The sequence below is a fragment of the Typha angustifolia genome, chromosome 8 (genome assembly GCF_048772165.1).
Source record: "Typha angustifolia cultivar Huaian chromosome 8, ASM4877216v1, whole genome shotgun sequence".
NCBI classification, from domain to species: domain Eukaryota; kingdom Viridiplantae; phylum Streptophyta; class Magnoliopsida; order Poales; family Typhaceae; genus Typha; species Typha angustifolia.
In genome coordinates this window covers 4,615,359-4,635,689 of record NC_133246.1, presented here as the reverse complement: position 1 = coordinate 4,635,689, position 20,331 = coordinate 4,615,359, and the positions used below count along the sequence as shown (strand labels likewise).

The 20,331-nt window shown below is 37.1% G+C and overlaps 2 protein-coding genes across 2 annotated transcripts; both read right to left on the bottom strand.

Annotated features, from left to right (window-relative positions):
• Positions 1 to 4,309: 4,309 nt before the first annotated feature.
• LOC140764284 (uncharacterized) lies at positions 4,310 to 6,828 on the bottom strand. Its single transcript, XM_073102760.1, has 3 exons — positions 6,584 to 6,828; positions 6,403 to 6,478; positions 4,310 to 6,228 (listed from the first exon to the last, which is right to left on the bottom strand). The coding sequence occupies exons 1-3, from the start codon at positions 6,620 to 6,622 to the stop codon at positions 4,691 to 4,693; spliced, it is 1,653 nt and encodes a 550-aa protein (XP_072958861.1). The 5' UTR covers positions 6,623 to 6,828; the 3' UTR covers positions 4,310 to 4,690.
• Positions 6,829 to 14,510: 7,682 nt separating this feature from the next.
• LOC140765460 (probable E3 ubiquitin-protein ligase LUL2) lies at positions 14,511 to 20,331 on the bottom strand. The gene is made up of 3 exons (XM_073104570.1): positions 19,792 to 20,331; positions 14,893 to 15,394; positions 14,511 to 14,764 (listed from the first exon to the last, which is right to left on the bottom strand). The coding sequence occupies exons 1-3, from the start codon at positions 20,274 to 20,276 to the stop codon at positions 14,651 to 14,653; spliced, it is 1,101 nt and encodes a 366-aa protein (XP_072960671.1). The 5' UTR covers positions 20,277 to 20,331; the 3' UTR covers positions 14,511 to 14,650.

Here is a 20,331-nt window from a genome sequence, read left to right as displayed (position 1 = left end):
AGTACATAATTTACTCTCTATTTAGTATTACTAATTTAGGGTAAGATTTATTCACTAAATTTTTAGCTCATGACTCTTTATTTTTTTTCTAACCCTCTAATGAGGTATGTGATAGTCACTTGAGCTATCGTGAAGTCTCATTTCAAAGCGAATGTGAGTTGAGCTAGACGTGGGATGATATAGAAGATAACTTATATAGAGTTGTATTTATATAGAATATATTTGTACTTTATTATATTAGATAACAATTTGTATAATACATATTGAATAATATTTTACTTGAGTATTAGTTGTATCTTAATGGTTTGTTATGGCAACAGATGATTTGTCATGGTATGATTATTAGAAATTCTAGCATTGATATATTAGCACATTTATTCAAATGATAGTATGATTTATCTTGAGATAAATAATGTGAATATATGTATATCTCTACATAATGGTCCTGCTCATTTTGTCTCATCCACTGCACATGCTATGTGGACACATGGGTGAGCACGTACCTATGCCGGAGGGAGATTTTACATATCAGATTACAAAATCCTTAAAGATGAGACGTGAATAATAAAATAGATAAAATTTAGGATGTGATATATAGAATTATCTTATTTTTAGATTTAACAAAACCTTTTCTTTTTTAAGGAGAAAATATGTAGGGAAAGGAATTCATTCATTTCATAAGACAGATATACATAATACATCCTAATACACACACACAAAAATAAAAAAAATAGAGGGGAAAATAGGCGATGGCCCTAGAATAAGCTCAACATTGGCTCGAGGACCACTAACCTAGATAAGGAGTGACAATAAATCTCGTCAAATGAATTCTAGGTGTATTAAAATCCAAACCATTGATTGTAAAAAGGTGGTGAGCATTAGGATGTAAAAAATAATGGGTAATTAAACTATGTATATCATACGGTCTTGGGACAAACTAATTATACAAAAGAATATATAGAGTATAATAATAACACAATTCAATGGCTCATCTTTCCTGAGCTTGATTTCTTTTTTTTTATTTTGCTAATTAAGAATGTATTTATCAAAGGGCAAGATGCCCCAAAAAGGATTACATATTGGTGCCCCGCCCATGTAAGATGCCAGCAACATTAGAACACAAAATAGAAGTTAACTCAGGCACTCCTGAGCCTTCCCAAATAGAAGCAGAATAGGTTTTCCCAACATGATTTGCCAACCAGTTAGCAGCATCATTTGCTCCTCTAAGAATATGGATCAATGTTATGCTGTTGAAGGTACCGAGGAGATGACAGATGTCAATGAATACATTCTTTATGTATTTGTCCCTGTTGTTGGTTTTGAGAGCGTTTACAAATTGGAGCTAATAAGACTCCACTGAGAGTCTCTGAATAGCCAAGCTCTTAGCTTGTTCAAGCGCCTTGCGAAGTGCCCATGCTTCAGCAAATAGATCCGTGGTGCATCAAATAGGGGCACCACCTGCCAACAAGATATTCGAGTCAGAGTCCCTAAAAAGCCAACCTCCTTCACCCTAACCAGACGAGTGATAAAAAAACCCATCATAGTTTAGTTTGATCCAGTTGTGTTGGGGAGAGGGGAGAAGATCACCCAATCAAGGATGGAGGAGTGCGTTTTTTGGAGATAGTTGTCATGGAAGGTTTAAGATAATCCATGGTCATAATGACAATGTTACGCCAGCAAACATAAGAGGAGGTATTTGGCAAATTAAAGCGCCCAAGATTGCGGTTTTTCCAAAGTTGCCAAAAGGAGTTGGCAATAATAGATAGCATGAAAAACTTTTGCTTGATTTCTTCATCGAGAGATCTTATCACATCCCATACGTTAACTGCGCGATATTCTTAACAGGGTAAGTGCACAGTTAGTTGTGGAATAAGAAAAAAAATAGAACTAAAAAAAAAACTAAGAACTTGTTTTGAAATAAAAAAAATAATTATTTCTCGTTTTGTGTTTTATTGGAAAAGGAATGATAAATTAGAGGATTAAAATATAGAATAAGATGATGTATAATTGCGATCGTTGGAATAAGAAATAAAAAGATTGAATTCACCACATTTCCCATTTTCTATGTTTACTATATCATAATTATTTTCAGAATTTTTAGCCAAAAATTAATGTAACTTAATTCATCATAACAGTCTTACAAAGGGACTCCCTGTATTACATCAAAGTATTTATATTATAATCACATTACAATTCAGTAATATATTATTAGAGAGGACAAATTAGTAATTTGCATTTTGAAATAAGAAGATGATATATTTTGAAGAATTTATATCAACCAAAATGTAGGATAAATATATATCCAGAATAAAGGAGTTTATTCTATTTTTCTAGCTTAAGATTTTATCCTACATTTAACATAAAATAATTTTTTTAAAATAAATTATTTCAAAATAACCTACTTAATTCCATTTAATCAAAACCAAAACTCAAAGCCACCTATAAGGTGGTGCAAATTTTAGAAGACCTTTGACCAAATTACCCATGTTTCAAAGTTTATTTACAAATATAGATTGCCCCCTCAAGCTTCTTACCAAAAGGATTTATTTTACTGTAGCTCTAAAAAAATGATATAAAAATAAAATTTTAACTTAAACCGCTGAAAAACTAACTTAATCGAAATCATACAAGTGGTTGTTTAAAAATATGAACTTATGTTTCCTTTGAGTTTAGGGTTTCTCTTAAACTGTTTAAAAGACCTCTAAATTGGTTCAGTAGCTAAATAATAAGACTAACTGATTGAGTTCGGGATTTAGTCTCAAACCTAACGAGGGCTAAAATGCTTGTTAATTATGACCTTAGTAAAATAGAACTTTAATTTCATAATGAACTTAAGAAGATGCAATTGGATGGGGATTGGGGACTAGTATGGTCAATCACTAGTTTTAGAAAGGAGTCAAACAACCCAGCACGCTCTCTGTACTGCATCTGTCCATATTTATTACCCTAAACCCGTGATTGCTAAACCCGGGCCCACACCCCCACCCCCCACCACCCCACCCACAATCCAATGCAAGATTAGATGATACACAGCAGTTCAAGAACCAAATTCCAAGTTAATTTCATATTTATTCCCCCTCTAATTCTGCACTACAAAGACCCACTTAAATCCATTTTATTCCCTCACCAAATTTATTTTACCCTCCCCAAGATTTGAATATATAAAGATAGGACCAAAAACTCTATTGTTTTACTGGTCACATATCTCCATGCAGGCATGCATACTAAGAAGAAGAATCCAACAGATGCCATATCGATATTGTTGGTGTGATGGATGGGATGGGATGGGATGGGATGGAATTGGATCTCATCCTCTAAAGACATGCATACAATACCGGTACTAACCCCATCCATGATGATTCCGTTTTATTTCATATATATATATATATATATATAATTTCCCATCTGCCCGTCCGTACGATTGCTCCCCCCCTATATCGTAGTAATCGAGGTCGAGATTAGAATTTCTCATAAAAAAAAAGGAAAATAAAAACAAAAACTTTATAACAATGTGTAATCTGATCACAGTAAGAACAGCCAGTGCGTCCAATAGCCGCGTGACACGTACGAAAGGAACGGATCCAAAGCTTGCTTCTCGGCCGCAGTACATCTTAATCAATTACGGCAGTACAGTTTAGGTCAAAAAGTTCATAGGGAGGAGAGAGAGAGAGAAGAAGCGAGTGAAAAGAAAAGGAGGAGAGAGAGAGAAGTAACCGAAGGGCATCATCATTCTATCCTTCTTGCTCGCCTCCCCATAAAAATTTAAAGCATCTCTTCCTCTCTCTCTCTCTCTCTTTTCTTTCTTTCTTTCTTTCTTTCTTTCTTTCTATACTTAAGATAGGGGGGAGGAAGGTTTTACGTGAGTTTAAACCTTTGATTTGATAACCTGGGAGTGAACTATCTTTAACCCTACTCCCCTCTAAAGAGTAAAAAAGAGAGAGAGGTGACTCCCATCCCAACGCATGAGCCATGTGATTCCTCTCACTGCAGCCTTATGTACCTTTGCCAACTAATCTTTCCTCTTTTTTTTTTGAAATTTCTCCACAGTCCAACCACTAATTTTTAGAGTAGGTTCTTACTGGCTAATGCTTTCAACGTTTAAATTTTCCCTGGTTGTAGGATTTGGCTTGTCAATTTGAGTGTTCCTTAGAAGCATATCTAAAAAGCAAAAGGAAAAGAAATAATAAAATAAAAAAGTAAAAGAAAAGGAGAAGCTTCAATGCCACAAAGTGCCAAGCAAAGCATATACACACTTGAAGCTACTCTAATATAGCGGTGGAAAGCAAGGATGAATATTTTGCAGTCTCTATTATTACCACTATTATTTTGACACAACAATATACGCTATGAAAGCTTGAAAGAGAACTTAAAACAACCTTAAACATATACCTATAGAGAAAGATTCTATTGATATGATTAAGTTACTAGCTACTAGAGCCCCCCAGTTCAAGAAGGAAACTAACAGAAGAACAAACAAAATTACCCATATTTTTTTTTTCATAAATATATGCAGGGGACCGTCGGCATATGCCTATTTCCACTAGAGGAGGAGGAGGAGGAGGAAGAGGAGGAGGAGGATTACTTTCTCCCATGTAATTTGAAAGGAGAAATTTTGAGTCATAGAAAGGAAATTAAGATAAGCATAAACACCACCATCCACCAAATTAAGAGAGCAAAGTCAACTCCCTTTTCACATAATTGAGCAGCTACTGGTGTTCTCATCACTGAAGAAGTGGGTGTATGGCTCACCGGGGGGTGCGGCCATTGGTGGCGGGGCCATGTTATACATTGCCTGAGCCGGCATTGGCATCGGCATCTGCGGCGGCCGCATGTAACCCATCATCGGCGCGAACGCCGGATCTTGGCCGTTCATCATCATTCTCTGTTGTTGTTGCTGCTGCTGCTGTTGCTGCTGCTGCTGTTGCTGATGTATCATGGCAGCCATGTACTGCTGCTGATACGGGTTCGCCGCCGGGGTTATCATCTCCGGCGGCACCGCCATCCCCCCTTGGAAGTACCCGGGAGGCGGTCGGCCGGCAGGGAGGCCCTGGACGGCCGCGGGAATATTTCCCATCTGGCCCATGGGGCCATGCATGTGGGCCATGGGTGCATGCATGGCCCCCCCCATCTGGCCCATGGGGAGTCCATTCATGCTCCCCATCTGGCCCATGCCCCCCATCCCTGCAGGGTAATTAACTTTGCCTCCCATCATCAAATTTTGGTTGATAATTGGATGATGGCTTCCACCTCCACCACCACCACCGCCACCCACATCGTTCTTTCCACCAATTCCACCACCCTTCTTTGGGTGCCCCATCATGTTAGCTCCATTGACTGCATTGCCATTCTTGTTGCCATTATTGGTGTTGGGATTGGGTTTTTGATTGGATCCCCCATTCTTGGCATTACCATTGAGATTGGGATTCTGATTTCCACCTCCACCTTTCTTACCACCACCACTAGCATTGGCATTGTTTTGCACTTGAACATTCCCACCATTACCACCTCCTCCCCCCTTCTTGTCCTTCCCCGCATTCCCATTTGGTGGTGGGTTCATAGGCTTGATCTTGATGCTCTTGAAATCCTCGTCGAAATCGGCGTCGAAGCAGTCGAGATCATCGAAGCCCTCGTCGTCGTCATAGTCGTCGAATTCGTCATCGTAATCGCTGCCGTCGTCGTCGTCCTCATCGCCGCCGACGGCGGGCGGGTGGGCAAATTTCACGGATTTCTGGTCCTTCTGGATGGGGACTTTCAGGTCCTTCATTTGGGGCAGCTTCAGATCTTTGAATCCTTTCATCTGCTGCAGCTGCTGCAATTGCTGCAACTGTTGCTGATGTAGTTGCTGCTGCTGCTGCTGCTGCTGATGTAGTTGCTGCTGCTGCTGCTGATGTAGTTGCTGCTGCTGATGTAGTTGCTGCTGCTGCTGCTGTTGCTGTTGCTGCTGGTGTTGATTCTTTACTTGATGTGGTGGTTGCTGACCCTTCTGGTCACCACCGCCGCCACCACCACCACCACCACTCTTTTGGGGCTTTCCCTTGTCTTGCTGCCCTTTTCCATTCTCAGGCTGAGGCTTCTGGAAATGGTTGTGGTTGTTGTTGCCGATCTTTGGAGCAAGTAGCTCTGCATGTTTGCCAGCCTTGTTGAGCTTCTTAATGAGGGTGGTAGGATCAACATTGCCTGAAACAGTCACCTTCCCCTGCTCTGCATCTATGGCTATTGTGTACACCCCTGAGATGAACAGTAACAAGAAAGTGGAAAAAGAAAAGAGGAGAGGCATCCACAAGCAACAAACAAATCATTAATACATCCACAAACAAGAAGAAGCAGATCAAAACAAAAGATGAAAAATGAAAGGAAAGAAAGGAAAATGGGCATGAGATGAGAGTGGAACTGTGGAAGTACCCTCAACTTTCTGAAGCAGCTTCTTCACCTTCTTCTTACATCCATCACAGTGGATGTTCACCTTCAGGATGCATGTCTGCAAATTGAGCCCAAAAAACCATCAAAACAATGGAGAAGTGCCAAGAATAAACCAAGAAACCGGTAACATAAACACACACACACACACACATCCACCGCTCACCTGTATCTTGAGGATCTTGATATCTTCTTCTTTACTCATCTTCTCCACAAGTAGAAGAGCAGAGGTAGAGAGAGAAACAAGAAAGAGGTGATGAAGGAAAAGAGATCTCAGATCACTTCAGTCATTACAGTGACCATCAAAACCTCCTCTCAAGTCTTTGTGTCGGTCGTATGAAGCCTCTCTTTTCTCTCTCCCTCAACGTCTCTTCCTCTTTATTAAGTCTCTTTTTAGTTCTGTTTGCAGTGTTACTCCTCTTCTTTAAGTTTCTTTTCCTTTTTCTGGAAAACTATATAATATATTTATTCACAAACTAGGCCCTACCAGTAGGAGGCACTGTGTGTACCTCCGCCACGTCGCCAAACAAATTTTTTTTCAAAAAAGGACCTTGTTTTCTTCTTGCATAAATGACTTACTTCTTTTAGCCGTTATTTATGGTTTTTTCCTTCTAATTTTGCGATATAACTTAGCGAATAGGAGGAGGTTTCCTTTTGTGTGCAAAGGGAGAAGTCTCGGTCTCAGGGGGGTGTGGTGGGGGGGGGGGGGGGGGGGGGGGGGGAGGGGAAAGGGGAGAGTGAGAGGAATGAGATGAAGCAGCTCACGTGAGATTATGAGTAAATCGCAGGGGCGTGTAGCTAAGAATGTCAGACAAGCCAAACCAAATTTGGTAACCGGAAATCAATACTCCTCTTCTCTTCTTTGCTCCCATCTCAATTTACCAAAATGTCCTCGTCACCGTGTGGAACTCCCATTGGTGCCTAGTTTATAAATATCTAGCAAAAATGTTTATTCACTCTCTTACAAATGAAATTCGCTCCGTTAATGTCGGAGATCAAAAGCTGCATAAGAGGATTCTTGAGATCAATAGCTTTGTCGGTTTCATGTTTACTTTAGAATCCGAGAACTTGTTATGAAGTAAAAGACAGTTGTCCACAATAGAGTCCATAATTCATAATCGATCGATGAGTTTTGTTTAGAATGTTGCTTGATTTGATCACGATACTCTGCTTTATAAGAAGCAAAGAAGAGCTTCCTCGATCGGTCCATGTAATAACAACAAGTGTATAATCAAATTGAGCACACCTTAAATTTACCGATAATTAGGTAACATTAAAATGCGTTGAGTGGGGTCCATTGTCTATGGATAAGGTGATCTAGTCTAACTTAGATTTAGAGACTTTCTTTTTGAGGAGTAATATTCTACGTATAGTTTTGATGTGTTTGTTGTCTTCTAAACTTCTTATTTCTAGTATGAAAGAAGAAGATTTAAAGATTATATGATTTGTTACCATGACAAAGTGACTTGATTATTATAATAAATTAAAATATGAGACATAGAAATTGCCCACATAAGCAAATCAATCAAAGAATCTTTTAATTACTCAGCTTCTTTGCATACTAATCCAAAAGCAACTTACTCAGACTCCACAATAAAGTGAGTTATACAAGTTTGTTTTTTGATTCCCTAAAAAATAATAATACCACTAATAGAAACCAATATTTTTAACTGAAGATGGTTGTGTAGGATAGACGCAGGCCAGACAAAGAGCTAACCCTCCTTTAATATAAAGGTACTAAAGCCCTATAATATACTAGAAAGTAGGTTGCACAATTAGGTTAGTCCTCCTAATAACTTCGTTATAAATAGACTCATCTAACCAAGCCAAAGTATTAAGCTATCCAATCCAAACTCTAAGCTTATTTGCCACCGAACCATTGCTCTAAATCAAATACTACTGAACAATCCCAAGATAAAATATCATCGGGCCGCTACTCTAAGCCAAACCACCTACAAAGCAATTTTTATCCTTTAGCCACTCTTTCCTCCACAAGGGTATCACCTAGCTACGTTAGGACTAGTTGAATCCACTTGCTAACATTAAATTTCCTCTTAATTTTTCATGATTGGCATCAAAGTGATTATTTTCTGTATACATACACATGAAGGACCATGTTAAGGTATAATAAATATTATCCATTCACTGTTTAACAATCTAACTTTTTAAGTTACCTAGTTATTAATAATAAAGGAAATTAAAATTTATTCCACCTAGGTTTGGCTCAATTTTAACTTCTCTCCCTATACTTTAAATTTAAGTACTTAACCACCTTATGATATATACCAAATTACAATTATTATTTATCATATGAAAAAACTTAATTATCCCATAAAATATTTTCTAATTTGAATATCCTAGGGATATTAGGTACTAGTTATTTTTCTTAAAAAGTATACATTAAATTATTTAAAATTTTTACTCCGTATTATCTTTTTAGGATAACTAATAATCTTACTTCTCTCACACAATTTTAAAGCAAAAATCTTTAAAATATTTTTACAAATTTCAATCAGTTTTATGATTTCTAACAAATTGTCGTGGGATCGATTAACTTATTTGCTCATCTATTTAATAAAATTTGTTCACTTATGAGTATTACTAAATTTATGGTAACAACCACAAAGGAATTAAGTGTTTTAAATTTAAAATATTAGAGTTAATTTAAAATGGAACAATATCACATTGGAGTAAACTTTAATTTTCCCTTAATATACTAACACAAATTACATTCAAATTATGGGTAAGACTAGGAATTAGTGATCAAATTTAACCCTAGGAATTGGGTTGGCAATTTACTGCTCCTGATTCCCTCTCCCTCTTCTCTTTCATCTCTCTCTCTCTCTCAAAGTGACCACAAACTTTTTTCATGTTACTCTCCAAGAACACCATCTGTTTCTTTTATTCCTTTTTATTTTATGGCAATTGATTGAGGCCCAACCAAACAGCCCTGCATGCGTTGCCATTAGTATCTCAGATTAATTTAAGTGCTCGATCCATTGGAGCCTTTTGTGCTTTAAGAACCTTCTTTATTTTGACCCGTTACAGGAAAGATTTATAACATTAATCGCAGAGAAACCATTGCTTGTTCATACAAGAAAGAATATTTAATACCAAGTGGAAAGAAACCATTGCTTGCTCATACAAATCCATCTCCATCTTCTACTTTTGTGTTTGCTTGTTCATATAATCTATCTCCATCTTCTAACTGTCGATGTTGGCCAATAGAGAGGCTTGCCACCATCCAATCTACTCCATTTGATAATTTTTTTAATCGCAGTTCTATTAAAACTAAGTGTGGAGCTTATTCTAGGGTGTTGTCTTATCTCTCTTTTTTATTCTATTTAAACTACGTTTAGAGACTTTTTTTATGAAAAATAATAATAATAATAAAGAGTTACCATTCTTTTTCTCTCTTCTTCTTATCAATCAAATACTAGACTAAGGTATAAATGACACTCAGGATGGGTTTTTATGAACCTCGAGGTCCAAAACCAAGCCCAACCTTTGAGGTAAAATAGCAAGAGATTCACAGAGAGTAAATACCAAGACGAGAAGCACATTAATTTTCAGGTGTAATTCTTCCACGTACAACAGAACTCTAATTACCTTTTCTTTGTCACTTCTTCATTTAAAGCAAAACTCTTCATTTACTTCCAAACGCAGATGCTATCATGAGGATATTGGTTTTACTGGCAATCTTCTATAACGCCGGCAAAAAAGTATTACCATTTTACTATAGTTTTTAATTTATTTATAGTTGTGGAACTGAATGAACTTTTTAGTCCACGAGATCTACTTATCCTCAACAAAGAAAAACAGTAATAAGTTTTTCCGGGTTTGTAGGATTTGAGAATCTAGCGTTTGCCTTCTACCATTAGTAAGAGGTTTTGATGTGATCCTACGATGAATTCGCTAGCAGTCATCATGCTAGGGTTGATTATTAGAGAAGACTCTTTCTCTTCTTCTTCTTTTTTTTTTTTGGTTGAAACTACCTGACAAGAATGACATATTAATGGCACTAAGAGCAAGCTTTAACACCCTTGTGAGAGAATTTTACTATAGTTTTGACTAAGTTTCTCGCTTCTTTATGTTTTTTAAAAGTGTTATAAGTTAGAGGTGAGACTTTATTATATCTTGCATTTATTCCACTAGTTGGATCAAACAGTAAGGAGTAGAAGCATTTTGTCTGGTAGATTTAAGAATGGGTACCATCAGAGAGTCCCTGAAACAGCCTTCTCGGACTGGAAGATATTGACTGTTACCATCATCTTCAACCCATTAAGCTATTGTCCACAGAAACGATGATCATGAGTACTTAAAAAACGCGTAGCAGTACTTCAAAGGTGGCATTAATAATGAGTTGGCTTTTAATGGAAGCATATGCAAGTGGCAACAAACAAAGCCACAGAGAGGCTTCGTTAAAAGTGTAGTAACATACAATCTTCTTCTTCTTCTTCTTCTTCTTCTTCTTCTTCTTCTTCTTGGTGATCTACCGTACCCTAATAAAGACCAGCTGTATCACGTGACACAGCACCTGCTCACAGGTGCAACTAATGGAGATGAATGATGACATTAATAACTCCTTTTTCTTCTTCTTCTTGTCGATGGTGCCCACCTCTCTCATTTATACTATCACGCCGATCAATCTTAGATTCTTTGGAGATCACCCTACCCTATAAACATAAGAGATATTAGATAGTTGTTATTATCATTATTTTTTTATCATTCAAAGAGCTAGATTTAGACCTTAAAGCTCGTGGATCTTTCAGGTGTTATTAGTTTCTTTTCCCCTTGTTTCACTCCTCTTTGTTTCTTAAAAGAAAAGGGGGGGCATTTAACTGTGTCAGATGATCACAGTGCTGGCTACTTTGGTTGCCATGGAAATCGAGAAACAGGTGTAGTTGATGAGGAAATAATAATGAATGGCACACGAGTGACCCACCACACCCACGGATCTAAACAACTGGAGCATGATGAAGATGAACCATCATCCATCATAAGGGGGAGTTCTCTCATGGATCTAAAACTTGTCCCTCTAGGTTCTGTGAATTATTAGAAGAGGGGGGCGGAGGTGCAATTAATACATGCAGAGATGAATGATAGTTATTACTCTGAACTGTATCTTATATACAAATATATTTTGGTAGCATTCAAGATGACAACATAATATATATTATGTTAGTCAAATAATTTGTGTTTTTAAGAAAATTAACTTTCTTTTAGACCCTTATAAGTTTGAAAGAAAGCAAAAGATGAAATGGATTGACATACACTACTAGAATTTTAATCAAGTAACGACTATGAGAGCGAATAATTCGACCCCATAAACTATTAAAAATATTATAAAATCTACTCATATAAAGAGGTGTCCAAATGTTAGAGTTTAAAATTTATAAAGAAACAATTGTACGTTTTTATAGATAAGAGGGGGTTAAAGTGATACTGAAACTAAAATTTAGGAGAAAAAAAGTTTAATTAAGTCCTTAAAAGTTGTTAGGTTGGAAGATGTTTCAAAGTATCTCCAAAGACTTCCTTTTACCTATTTGAACTTTGAACAAGTTCATCCTCATCCAAGTCCTCTATTCCTTTTTTTTCTTCTCCGATCTTGTACCAGCAAACTATTCTATCATTGATTGATTCCTTTGGCAAACTAGTGCCGCAATTCATGGCTTCGGAATAAATACATAAAAGGAGGTCTCTTCTTGAAATGAATCATTAATGAACGAACTCCAATTCTTTGCCACTTTTCTTTCCTGTCTACGTGTATATAAAACTTGCATAATAATAATAAATAAAAAGAGTTTCTAAACTAAAAATTGGACATTGACTTTTAAATATAAGTGGCTAAACTAGAAATTAACTTATATAAAATAAATTTTGAGTTTGTGTCTCGGAAAAATCCTTAAATCGAACAGCTTATTTTACGTATAAATTGCTAAATTGAACCACCAACGGTAACATTTCACTTCTCAAGCTTGGGTAGTTTTCATATGAATTACTAAATCTAAAAGCAAATTGTGTTTGAAAGTGGCGATTTTGCTTAGTCACCGAACTTTATATTTAAATTTCAATTAAAGTAAATTAAACGCACGAAAGAGAAAATTAACAGCAGACTTAAAATAGGCACAGAAATTAAAAAAAAAAAAGAAATCTGAAAGAATTAGCCCATTCAATTTCACTTACTTTTCCTCTTCTCTCTCTCTCTCATCAATCAAACCTAAAACAGGACTTTGTACACAGCGGCACACCTCCCAATATCGGACACATCCTTTTGGTCAAAACATTGGACCAACGCCAGGGCTCCCTGTTCCCCATGTCTGCACCCCGTGGGGCCCAACCTTTTTTTTTTTTTTTTCTCTTTGGGGGTGCATATAATTATGTCCCCAGAGGAGGGGCTTGACTGGTATTTTTCGAAGTCGAGGGGTACATGGAAAAAAAAGTTCTTCTCTTTTCTTTTTTCCCACCCCCCCTTTTTTTTCTGTAGAAATAATAGACCGGGGGGGGGGGGGCATAATTTAGTTAGGTATGTATATATATATATATAGAGAGAGAGAGAGAATAGCAGCAGCAGCAGCATCATTTAAAGCCGCGGCCGCTTTGGGATCCGCTCCACGGCCCCCATCCTCCAGTTGTCTACATCATTTGCTTCTCTCCTTAGCAGCGTTTGTCGGAAACTTTGGGTTTGCAGCTACCATTTGATGGCTCTCTCTGTCTTTCTTTCTTTCTTTCTTTCTTTCTCGGCTCTGGGGAATTGCGTGTTGGAGAAGAAACGAAGACAGAATCTTAAATCAAAAGTTCTGTCTTTTGTTTCCTTTTACCACTCGACAGGGATGTTATTCCGAGGTCCTATCCTATGAATTTTTAAGTTAGTTTTCATGATTTAAATGTATATTTAATTTTTTGGATTTAATAATATTAGACTTAATGTAGCACATCTACGTTCAGTTTTATATATTAAAGTAAACAAAAAAAAAAATTATATATAATTAAATGGTAAAAACTCCGACTAACACAGTCCACTTTGTCACCAAAGTCTTTACTTCTGTCAGCAGCATAAAATATGATGAATAACAAATTTATATATCTACTGGGTTTATGAAAATATACAATTTGCCACCCTTCTATTTTATGCTAAGTGTTCCGTTGGATGAGGGAAGGAAATATAATTGTCTGGCAATTCTAATCAAAGAATGCTTGGAATATAAGAGATGAATAACTTGTTATGGTGATGATGATTGTACTAAAACTAAAACAGCCTTTTAGTTGGCAAAAACCTAGAAAGATGTAAGAAAGTGGAGTTGATCATTGTTGGTCACCTTGGTGGTAACTTACATGCATACGGCATCAAATTAGATGATAAAGGCATTCATATATCTAGTAGCTATAGATATTTTGCTTCCAAAGTATTGAAATAAAAAAAATATCTAGCTAAAGATAGGGATGAAGTCAGTAGGATAGTTAAACTGTGGGACTGCAACAATGTGGGGATATCATTTACACTGACTAAAATATGAGTCACTTGAAGGACCAATGATGCAAGAGTAGGGGCAGTATGGACAGTAAGCTGTCAAACACTTCCAGGTTTGAGGTTTCAACATTCATCAAATTAAGTCAACAAAGGTTGGCTGACACTTAAAAGACTACGAAAACTTTGGTAAGGTTGCAAAAAATCTTACAAAAATAAGAGCTCAATCCCAGTGAAACAAAGACTGCATAAAATCTGGTAGTGAATACCATTTATGAATGTGATTGAATAGCTCAGACTGAACAATCTGAAAGAAATAAAGTTCAGTTGCAGTGATAGACATAAAGTTCAGTTGGCAGTGAAAGGCTAATAAAGGAGCATTACATAAAGTTTTGTATAAACGTTCAAACATGTGTTTGTCTATAGCCTTTTCTGATAACCAGAAATGTAGGATTTGTGTTGCACTCTTTCGTCATACAAGTTTACAAGTATGTATTATTTAAAAGCACTTCCTAATTTTTCAAGTCAAATAATGCAGGTTCCAATTCATTTGTAGGACAAGACTACATACAACTATGACAAAAGAATGGCCATGCAACTATCCAAGTCACGGAAATAACCATCGTTAACATATAAACATATAATTCCACCTCTCTGTCATTGAAGTATCTACATACTATCTGTACATACGCGAGAACAATTCCATTTAAAAAGATAACAAAGAGACGTGAGAAACAACCATACCAAGATACAGCTTTTAATCTTTCAGCTTTCAGCATTGTTAACTTTTATCTCCATTAGTTTCTCAACGGGTTGTCGGCATACTGGACATTTATTTGATTGAAGGGTGAGTGCTTTTGCACATTCACTGCACATACACTGAAAGTGAAAGCAATAATCAGGGAGCTAGTAGAGTTCAAACTTTTATGCAAATTAGTAATAGCACTTCAGTTAGGTCAAAAATATGCTCCAGAAGATGCAAATTACACTGTTAATGAAGATCTCACCATGTGCCTGCAAGGAAGTACGGCGGTGTCTCTTGGTTCGGACAAGCAGATAACACATTCTTTCCCCATGTCATCATCGTCGGCACCAGTAAAATCTGCTTCTGCTGAGTTTACGAGGCCAAATATTTCTTGCAATTCATAACGTTCACCGTTAATCCACAATATCTGCCTTATTACTTTGGCTTGAAATGTCTCACTGTTACTCATTTCTATGACAGCTTGAGTAATCTGTGCACAAGAAGATCTTGTAGGCTGTTCAACCATTGCTTGAGGTGGTGGACATGCTTCCAGATAAACAACCAGTGGGAAGATATCTCCATCTAATGGTTTTGAGAGATCATCCACATCGAAAAATCCTAGATCAAAACCCGTTCCAGAAGGCTGGATAAATTTCTGTGCTAGCCCCTTTTGGAAAGATACACTTGAAGGTTTATGCATATCTTGATAAACTGGAGAGAAATTACAATCCTTTCCTTCCTTGGCGAAGTAATATATAGTTACACTGTAGCCAAAGAAGAAGATAATAATTGGAGCTTATTATAAGTTAGCCTACAAATTTTTATCTGGCAGGACCGAGAAACAAAGTGTGAGTCTAAATCAATATTGAACCATGTCTACACAATGGCTTTGTTGAATCACGACCAGTATGATGGCAATCATACTTTCAAACAAGAATTACCAGCTGCCATGCAGTTTTGTTAAATCACGACCAATATGATGACAATCATACTTTTTAAACGATAATTACCATGCTATGGTGCCGTAACACAAACGGTCAGCATGCCTGGTCCTGCAGGCGGCCCATTTTTTATATAGGATTTTCATTAGTTCCTAGTTTACTAGGTTAACATTACTATGCTAGGACCTATCATTACATGGTATAAGATAACTATGCAACCATATGCTAATAAGGATCAAGAGAAATAAATTGAGATCTTTCAAGACAAACTATGTGTAGAGGGACATTCAAAGAAGGTCTCTAGTCAGGATATAGAAGGAAAGAAAATAAGAAGAACAATGCTTTTTTCTCATATTCCAGGTAGTATGGTTCTCCGTTCTTTTTTCATGCAGTCCCAATCCCAAGCTTCAGAAGACTTGACATATTTAAGGGAAAGAACCTGCAATCTCAATTCTCAAGTTCTATAAATCATCCTAAGCAATTGACTTATTTGCCTACAGCATTTATAAGGATCTCAGGTTTCCTATACATAATAAATAAGATTTAACTTGATTAGATTTTATAACAAAAACAGTGTTTGTCACAAAGCCTGGATAAAACCTCTCATACAAAATATAACAGTTTCTACATATTACAATGAGCTGTAGCATAGATCTTTGTATAGGCCTAGGGGCGTAATCGAGCCAATCTCTGAACAAAGCCACTGAGAGCGCAAAATTAATTTTGAGCCTGAATTCAGAATCAAGCTTGAATTGATTCAAAGCAAACTTCGAGCTCGAGCCTAAATAAGCCAATCAATTATATTGCAGATTCAAACCTAGATCAAGCTTGATTCAGGCTTGAATTAAGCTTGAATTAGGTTTGATTCATGTTGAATGGAACAAGATGTGAATAGAGAATATGGCTATTGTTAATAACATTCCATATGTAAATAATTCAAACTACAAAAACATAGAGGTCATGAAAACCTAAACTATTAAGTAACATAAAAAAGATACAACTGAACCAAAATTTCCTCCTGTTGCAGTCATAACATGACTAAAAAATATAGCCCTAGTATGACTAATATGATGAGCCTTTAGATCTTAATCTAAATGTTCATATTATATTATATATTGCATAATTTTTAGATATTACATTATTATTCTCAAGCCTTATCGAGTCAAGCTTGATTGGGCCACAACAATTGACATGAGTAGGATGGAGCAGCGACCAAGGATAGATCAAGTGGTGGAGCAATATACTGATGGCACTACAGATTCATGCCTGTTGTGGATTTCCAACTGCATAGGTACTAGTTGGAAACCCCGACAAACTGTTGTTGCATAAGTTGATAAAAAAGAGGAAAGGTACATGTATACGATGGACTTTGATAAGATAGAAAAATATATTAAAGTAAAGAATAAGGGAGGACGCAATTTGTCACCAGGCAAATGGCATTAGGAAAACTTATTATTAGAGAAAAGAGGGGGGATAAGCACAAATGCACCAGGCAAGGTTAGAAAAGCTGCAGATACTGCAGATACAATAAAACTATATGCAAAGAGACAAAACAAATTGCCCTAATCAACTTACTACTTTCTAAGTTTGTACTGTTAGACTGTAATTTACTAGACCAAGATCCACATTATAGAACCTAAGTATGTCCGAGATGTTTTATCTCTTTTTTCATGTAATAAGATCACATGAGTTAGGTTGAGATTGATTCAAACTTGACATGCTCATTGCTAAGTAAAGAAATATAAATTCAAACTGTATAGCGGGGATTGGATATCCAAACGGTTGGGTTTCGAATCATGCAATCGAAGGAGAGATGAATTGATATCCCATGACAAGGGGTTGCACAAAAATTCAGTGATAAGCCCTTTGCATTGGTTATAAATTAACTAACAAAAATATTCAAGATGAGATTTGCACGTTGTTTGTGGATTACAATGTTTTAATGATGAATAAGGATCGAGTTTAACCAAAAGCTATTAGCACAAAGGAAAAACAAGATTTTAAATGTTTGGAATCAGTAAGTCTAAAACCAACCATCAAGATTCAATTTTATTAATCGAGCATCAAAAAGGATATGAAGGTGCAGAACTATTCTTGATGGCAAGAAATAAATAAAAGAGATTGCTTTTGTTGCCTTGGGCTATAGTTGATAAGACAAGGAGATTGACGAGAGAATGGCAAAAAGAAACAGTAGAGCAGTTTGGTAAGAAAGGACAAATATCTAATATGTAGTACTTTATCACTACCATTGACTCACTGTATGCCTCTAAGCTAAATTGACAAGTTTATATGAAGGTTAATTGAATAAAATACATTATCAATTGAAATATTGGACAATTAAGAAATCCAAAGTTGAGTAGGATGAGTTGGGTAGGAAAAGAAACTCAAAAAGAGTGAATATGAAATAAATTTATCGGAGTAAGTTAAAAAGCAGCTAGAGATATGTTAGCGTCAACTAGGATAACCTAAGCATGTCTAATGGGGACAATATAGTGTACCATTGGCCTAAGCATGTCTAATGGGGACAAAACAGTGTGCCATTATGAAAAAAAAAAAAAATTTCTTTGAAGAAGAATGATAGTTGAGTGTAGGGCTGTTAAAAAAGCTCACAAGGCTTCATCACTCTCATCATCAAAATCATTCCCACCCATCATTGCCCCCTACAGCTCTCATGCTTCACAAAGACATTATATTCTTTAATGCAACGATATGTGAGTTCTTGCTCAAATTTAAGAGATACCCAGTACAAAATCTTGGATTTTAATGAGGTAATTGGTGTTATTCCTGCAGCTGTAACTGGAAGGCTCCCAAGGCATAACAATATATTACGGAGGGGTAACTCTGGGATGAAAGATGGGTTCTCTGATCCTTCTTATGGGAGGAGCCTTGTTGGGGAATTTTACGATGCCAGCAATGCGATTAAGTTTAGTTTTTCTCAATTGCCATGACCCTTTTGAGCTGGAGTGTGATCGAGTATAGCGCAAAGTATGAGGTTGCAGGATAACTCGGCCATGTCAAAGATATAATCAAATGGGTGCCTTTGCTGTGCTGGTGCCTTCTCTCATTTCTATATGCGTAGCTGTCTTCTTTCATTCATTTTTTTGTAAAAAATAATTTTCTTGTAATCAATCTGGGCTTTGTAAGTTTATGGTTTTCAATTGATTTGTTGCCCTTCTATTATCCCTTCTTCCTAAGCTATCAAGCTGAGTTTAAGCTTTCTCGAGCTTGAGACGAGCTGAGCCAGCCTTATCCAGCTCATCTCAAGCTCAAGTTGAGCCGAGCTACACTCAGCTCGCCAAGCTCGGGTCACTTACACCTCTAATTGAGCTGAAGAGGCAGACAAAACTGATGCTAAAGGGAGGAATAAGAAAAAGACATGATAGTAATTGATTTGGTATAGACTGTAATAGTAATATAGTCAATCTCAAATAGATGGGAATTAAAAGGCTTTCTGTTTTAGTTGCCTTGTACATTAGATCTTAAGCTGTATCAGCTTAGGCTTTTAACAACCTAAGCCCCTGGATACCAAAAAGCTCAAAGAAAATCAGGATGGCCCTGGCTTAGAGTTTTATGAGGTTCTGCTAAGGCTTGAGGCCAATCCAGATCAACCCGGAATATTGACTAGAAAACTATATGAGCAATTCAGAAGAAAAATTAGTATTTCCTCCTTTCGCTGACCTACAACTTCAGCAGCTGTTTGTATAGATACATAAAGAACGTAAGATATGGAACAATGCAGTCAAAAAGTAGTAGCCTAAATCCTAAACTTACAAAACTTGTAGAGCTTAAGAAAATCGAGCTCCGCTGCAGATCAACTAGTTAAATGCCAATGAAGTGTATATTTAGTTTCTTCTCACATAAGTAACAAATATCCCATTATTTATCCTTGGTTCATCCACATAATGCAATTTAAACATATGTAGTTGTCTCCTAAAGTATCATAGCTATCTACGATTTGAGGCAATTCTTCTTTCAAAGTGGGCATATGATCAATACAGTTTAACTGCCCACCTTTTCTAATTCCTTGATGACTCCAAACAATAAAAACCAAATATGGTTACGAGAACACATGAAACTTGATGACTTGAGTTTCACACTTTCAGATTTTACTAAATTATAACATTGAGCTACCAGAATTTTCTAGTGATTAAGTTAGATCATGATCCAAACTACTTGCAAACTAAAAAAAAAGAGTCTAATCAACTCGAATTCGCACATACCTCCCGTCAACCAGAGCATCAAAGGTGAAAGCCACCAGGTGCTGATCCGGGTTCTGCTCGTCAGGCACCAGCCGGATCGTACCCTTGTGCAAATTGACGTCGTTCTTCACCGTCTTCGCCTTCTCGTGCTCGACGTAAGGCAGCGGGGTAGCGGTCGGCGGGGGCGGAGGCGCCACCGCCGCAGAAGACCACGGATAGGAAGACGGCGCCAACCACCCACTTCCCCGATTGGCCCCGTAGTAAGGAGGAGGACAATAAGGAGGGCGGTTCACGGTGCTATACCCAGAACTCGGTTGCTGTTGGTAATAGTTGGGTCGAGATGGATAAGAAGACCCAGATGGGACTGCAGGAGAGGATGAGGAAGAGGGGTGAGACGAGGAGGAGGAGGAGGAGGAAGGAGGTGGAAGAAGAGGAGGAGGAGGAGGAGGGTTTTGGTAGTAGTATTCATCTCGTCTTCTTCCGTTGCTGCTTGGGGATTGACCCATGAGTTCGTCGGTTTCTTGGATTCGTATTCTGGTTAGTAGTCGGTAGGAAAAATAA

Coding starts and splice junctions, on each gene's coding strand:
- LOC140765460 (XM_073104570.1), bottom strand. CDS start 20,276: ATGGGTCAATCCCCAAGCAGCAACGGAAGAAGACGAGATGAATACTAC. Junction 15,395..19,791: donor GATGCTCTGGTTGACGGGAG/GTATGTGCGAAT, acceptor CTTTGGCTACAG/TGTAACTATATATTACTTCG. Junction 14,765..14,892: donor TACTTCCTTGCAGGCACATG/GTGAGATCTTCA, acceptor TTTCACTTTCAG/TGTATGTGCAGTGAATGTGC.
- LOC140764284 (XM_073102760.1), bottom strand. CDS start 6,622: ATGAGTAAAGAAGAAGATATCAAGATCCTCAAGATACAG. Junction 6,479..6,583: donor TCAAGATCCTCAAGATACAG/GTGAGCGGTGGA, acceptor CTCAATTTGCAG/ACATGCATCCTGAAGGTGAA. Junction 6,229..6,402: donor GCTGCTTCAGAAAGTTGAGG/GTACTTCCACAG, acceptor TGTTCATCTCAG/GGGTGTACACAATAGCCATA.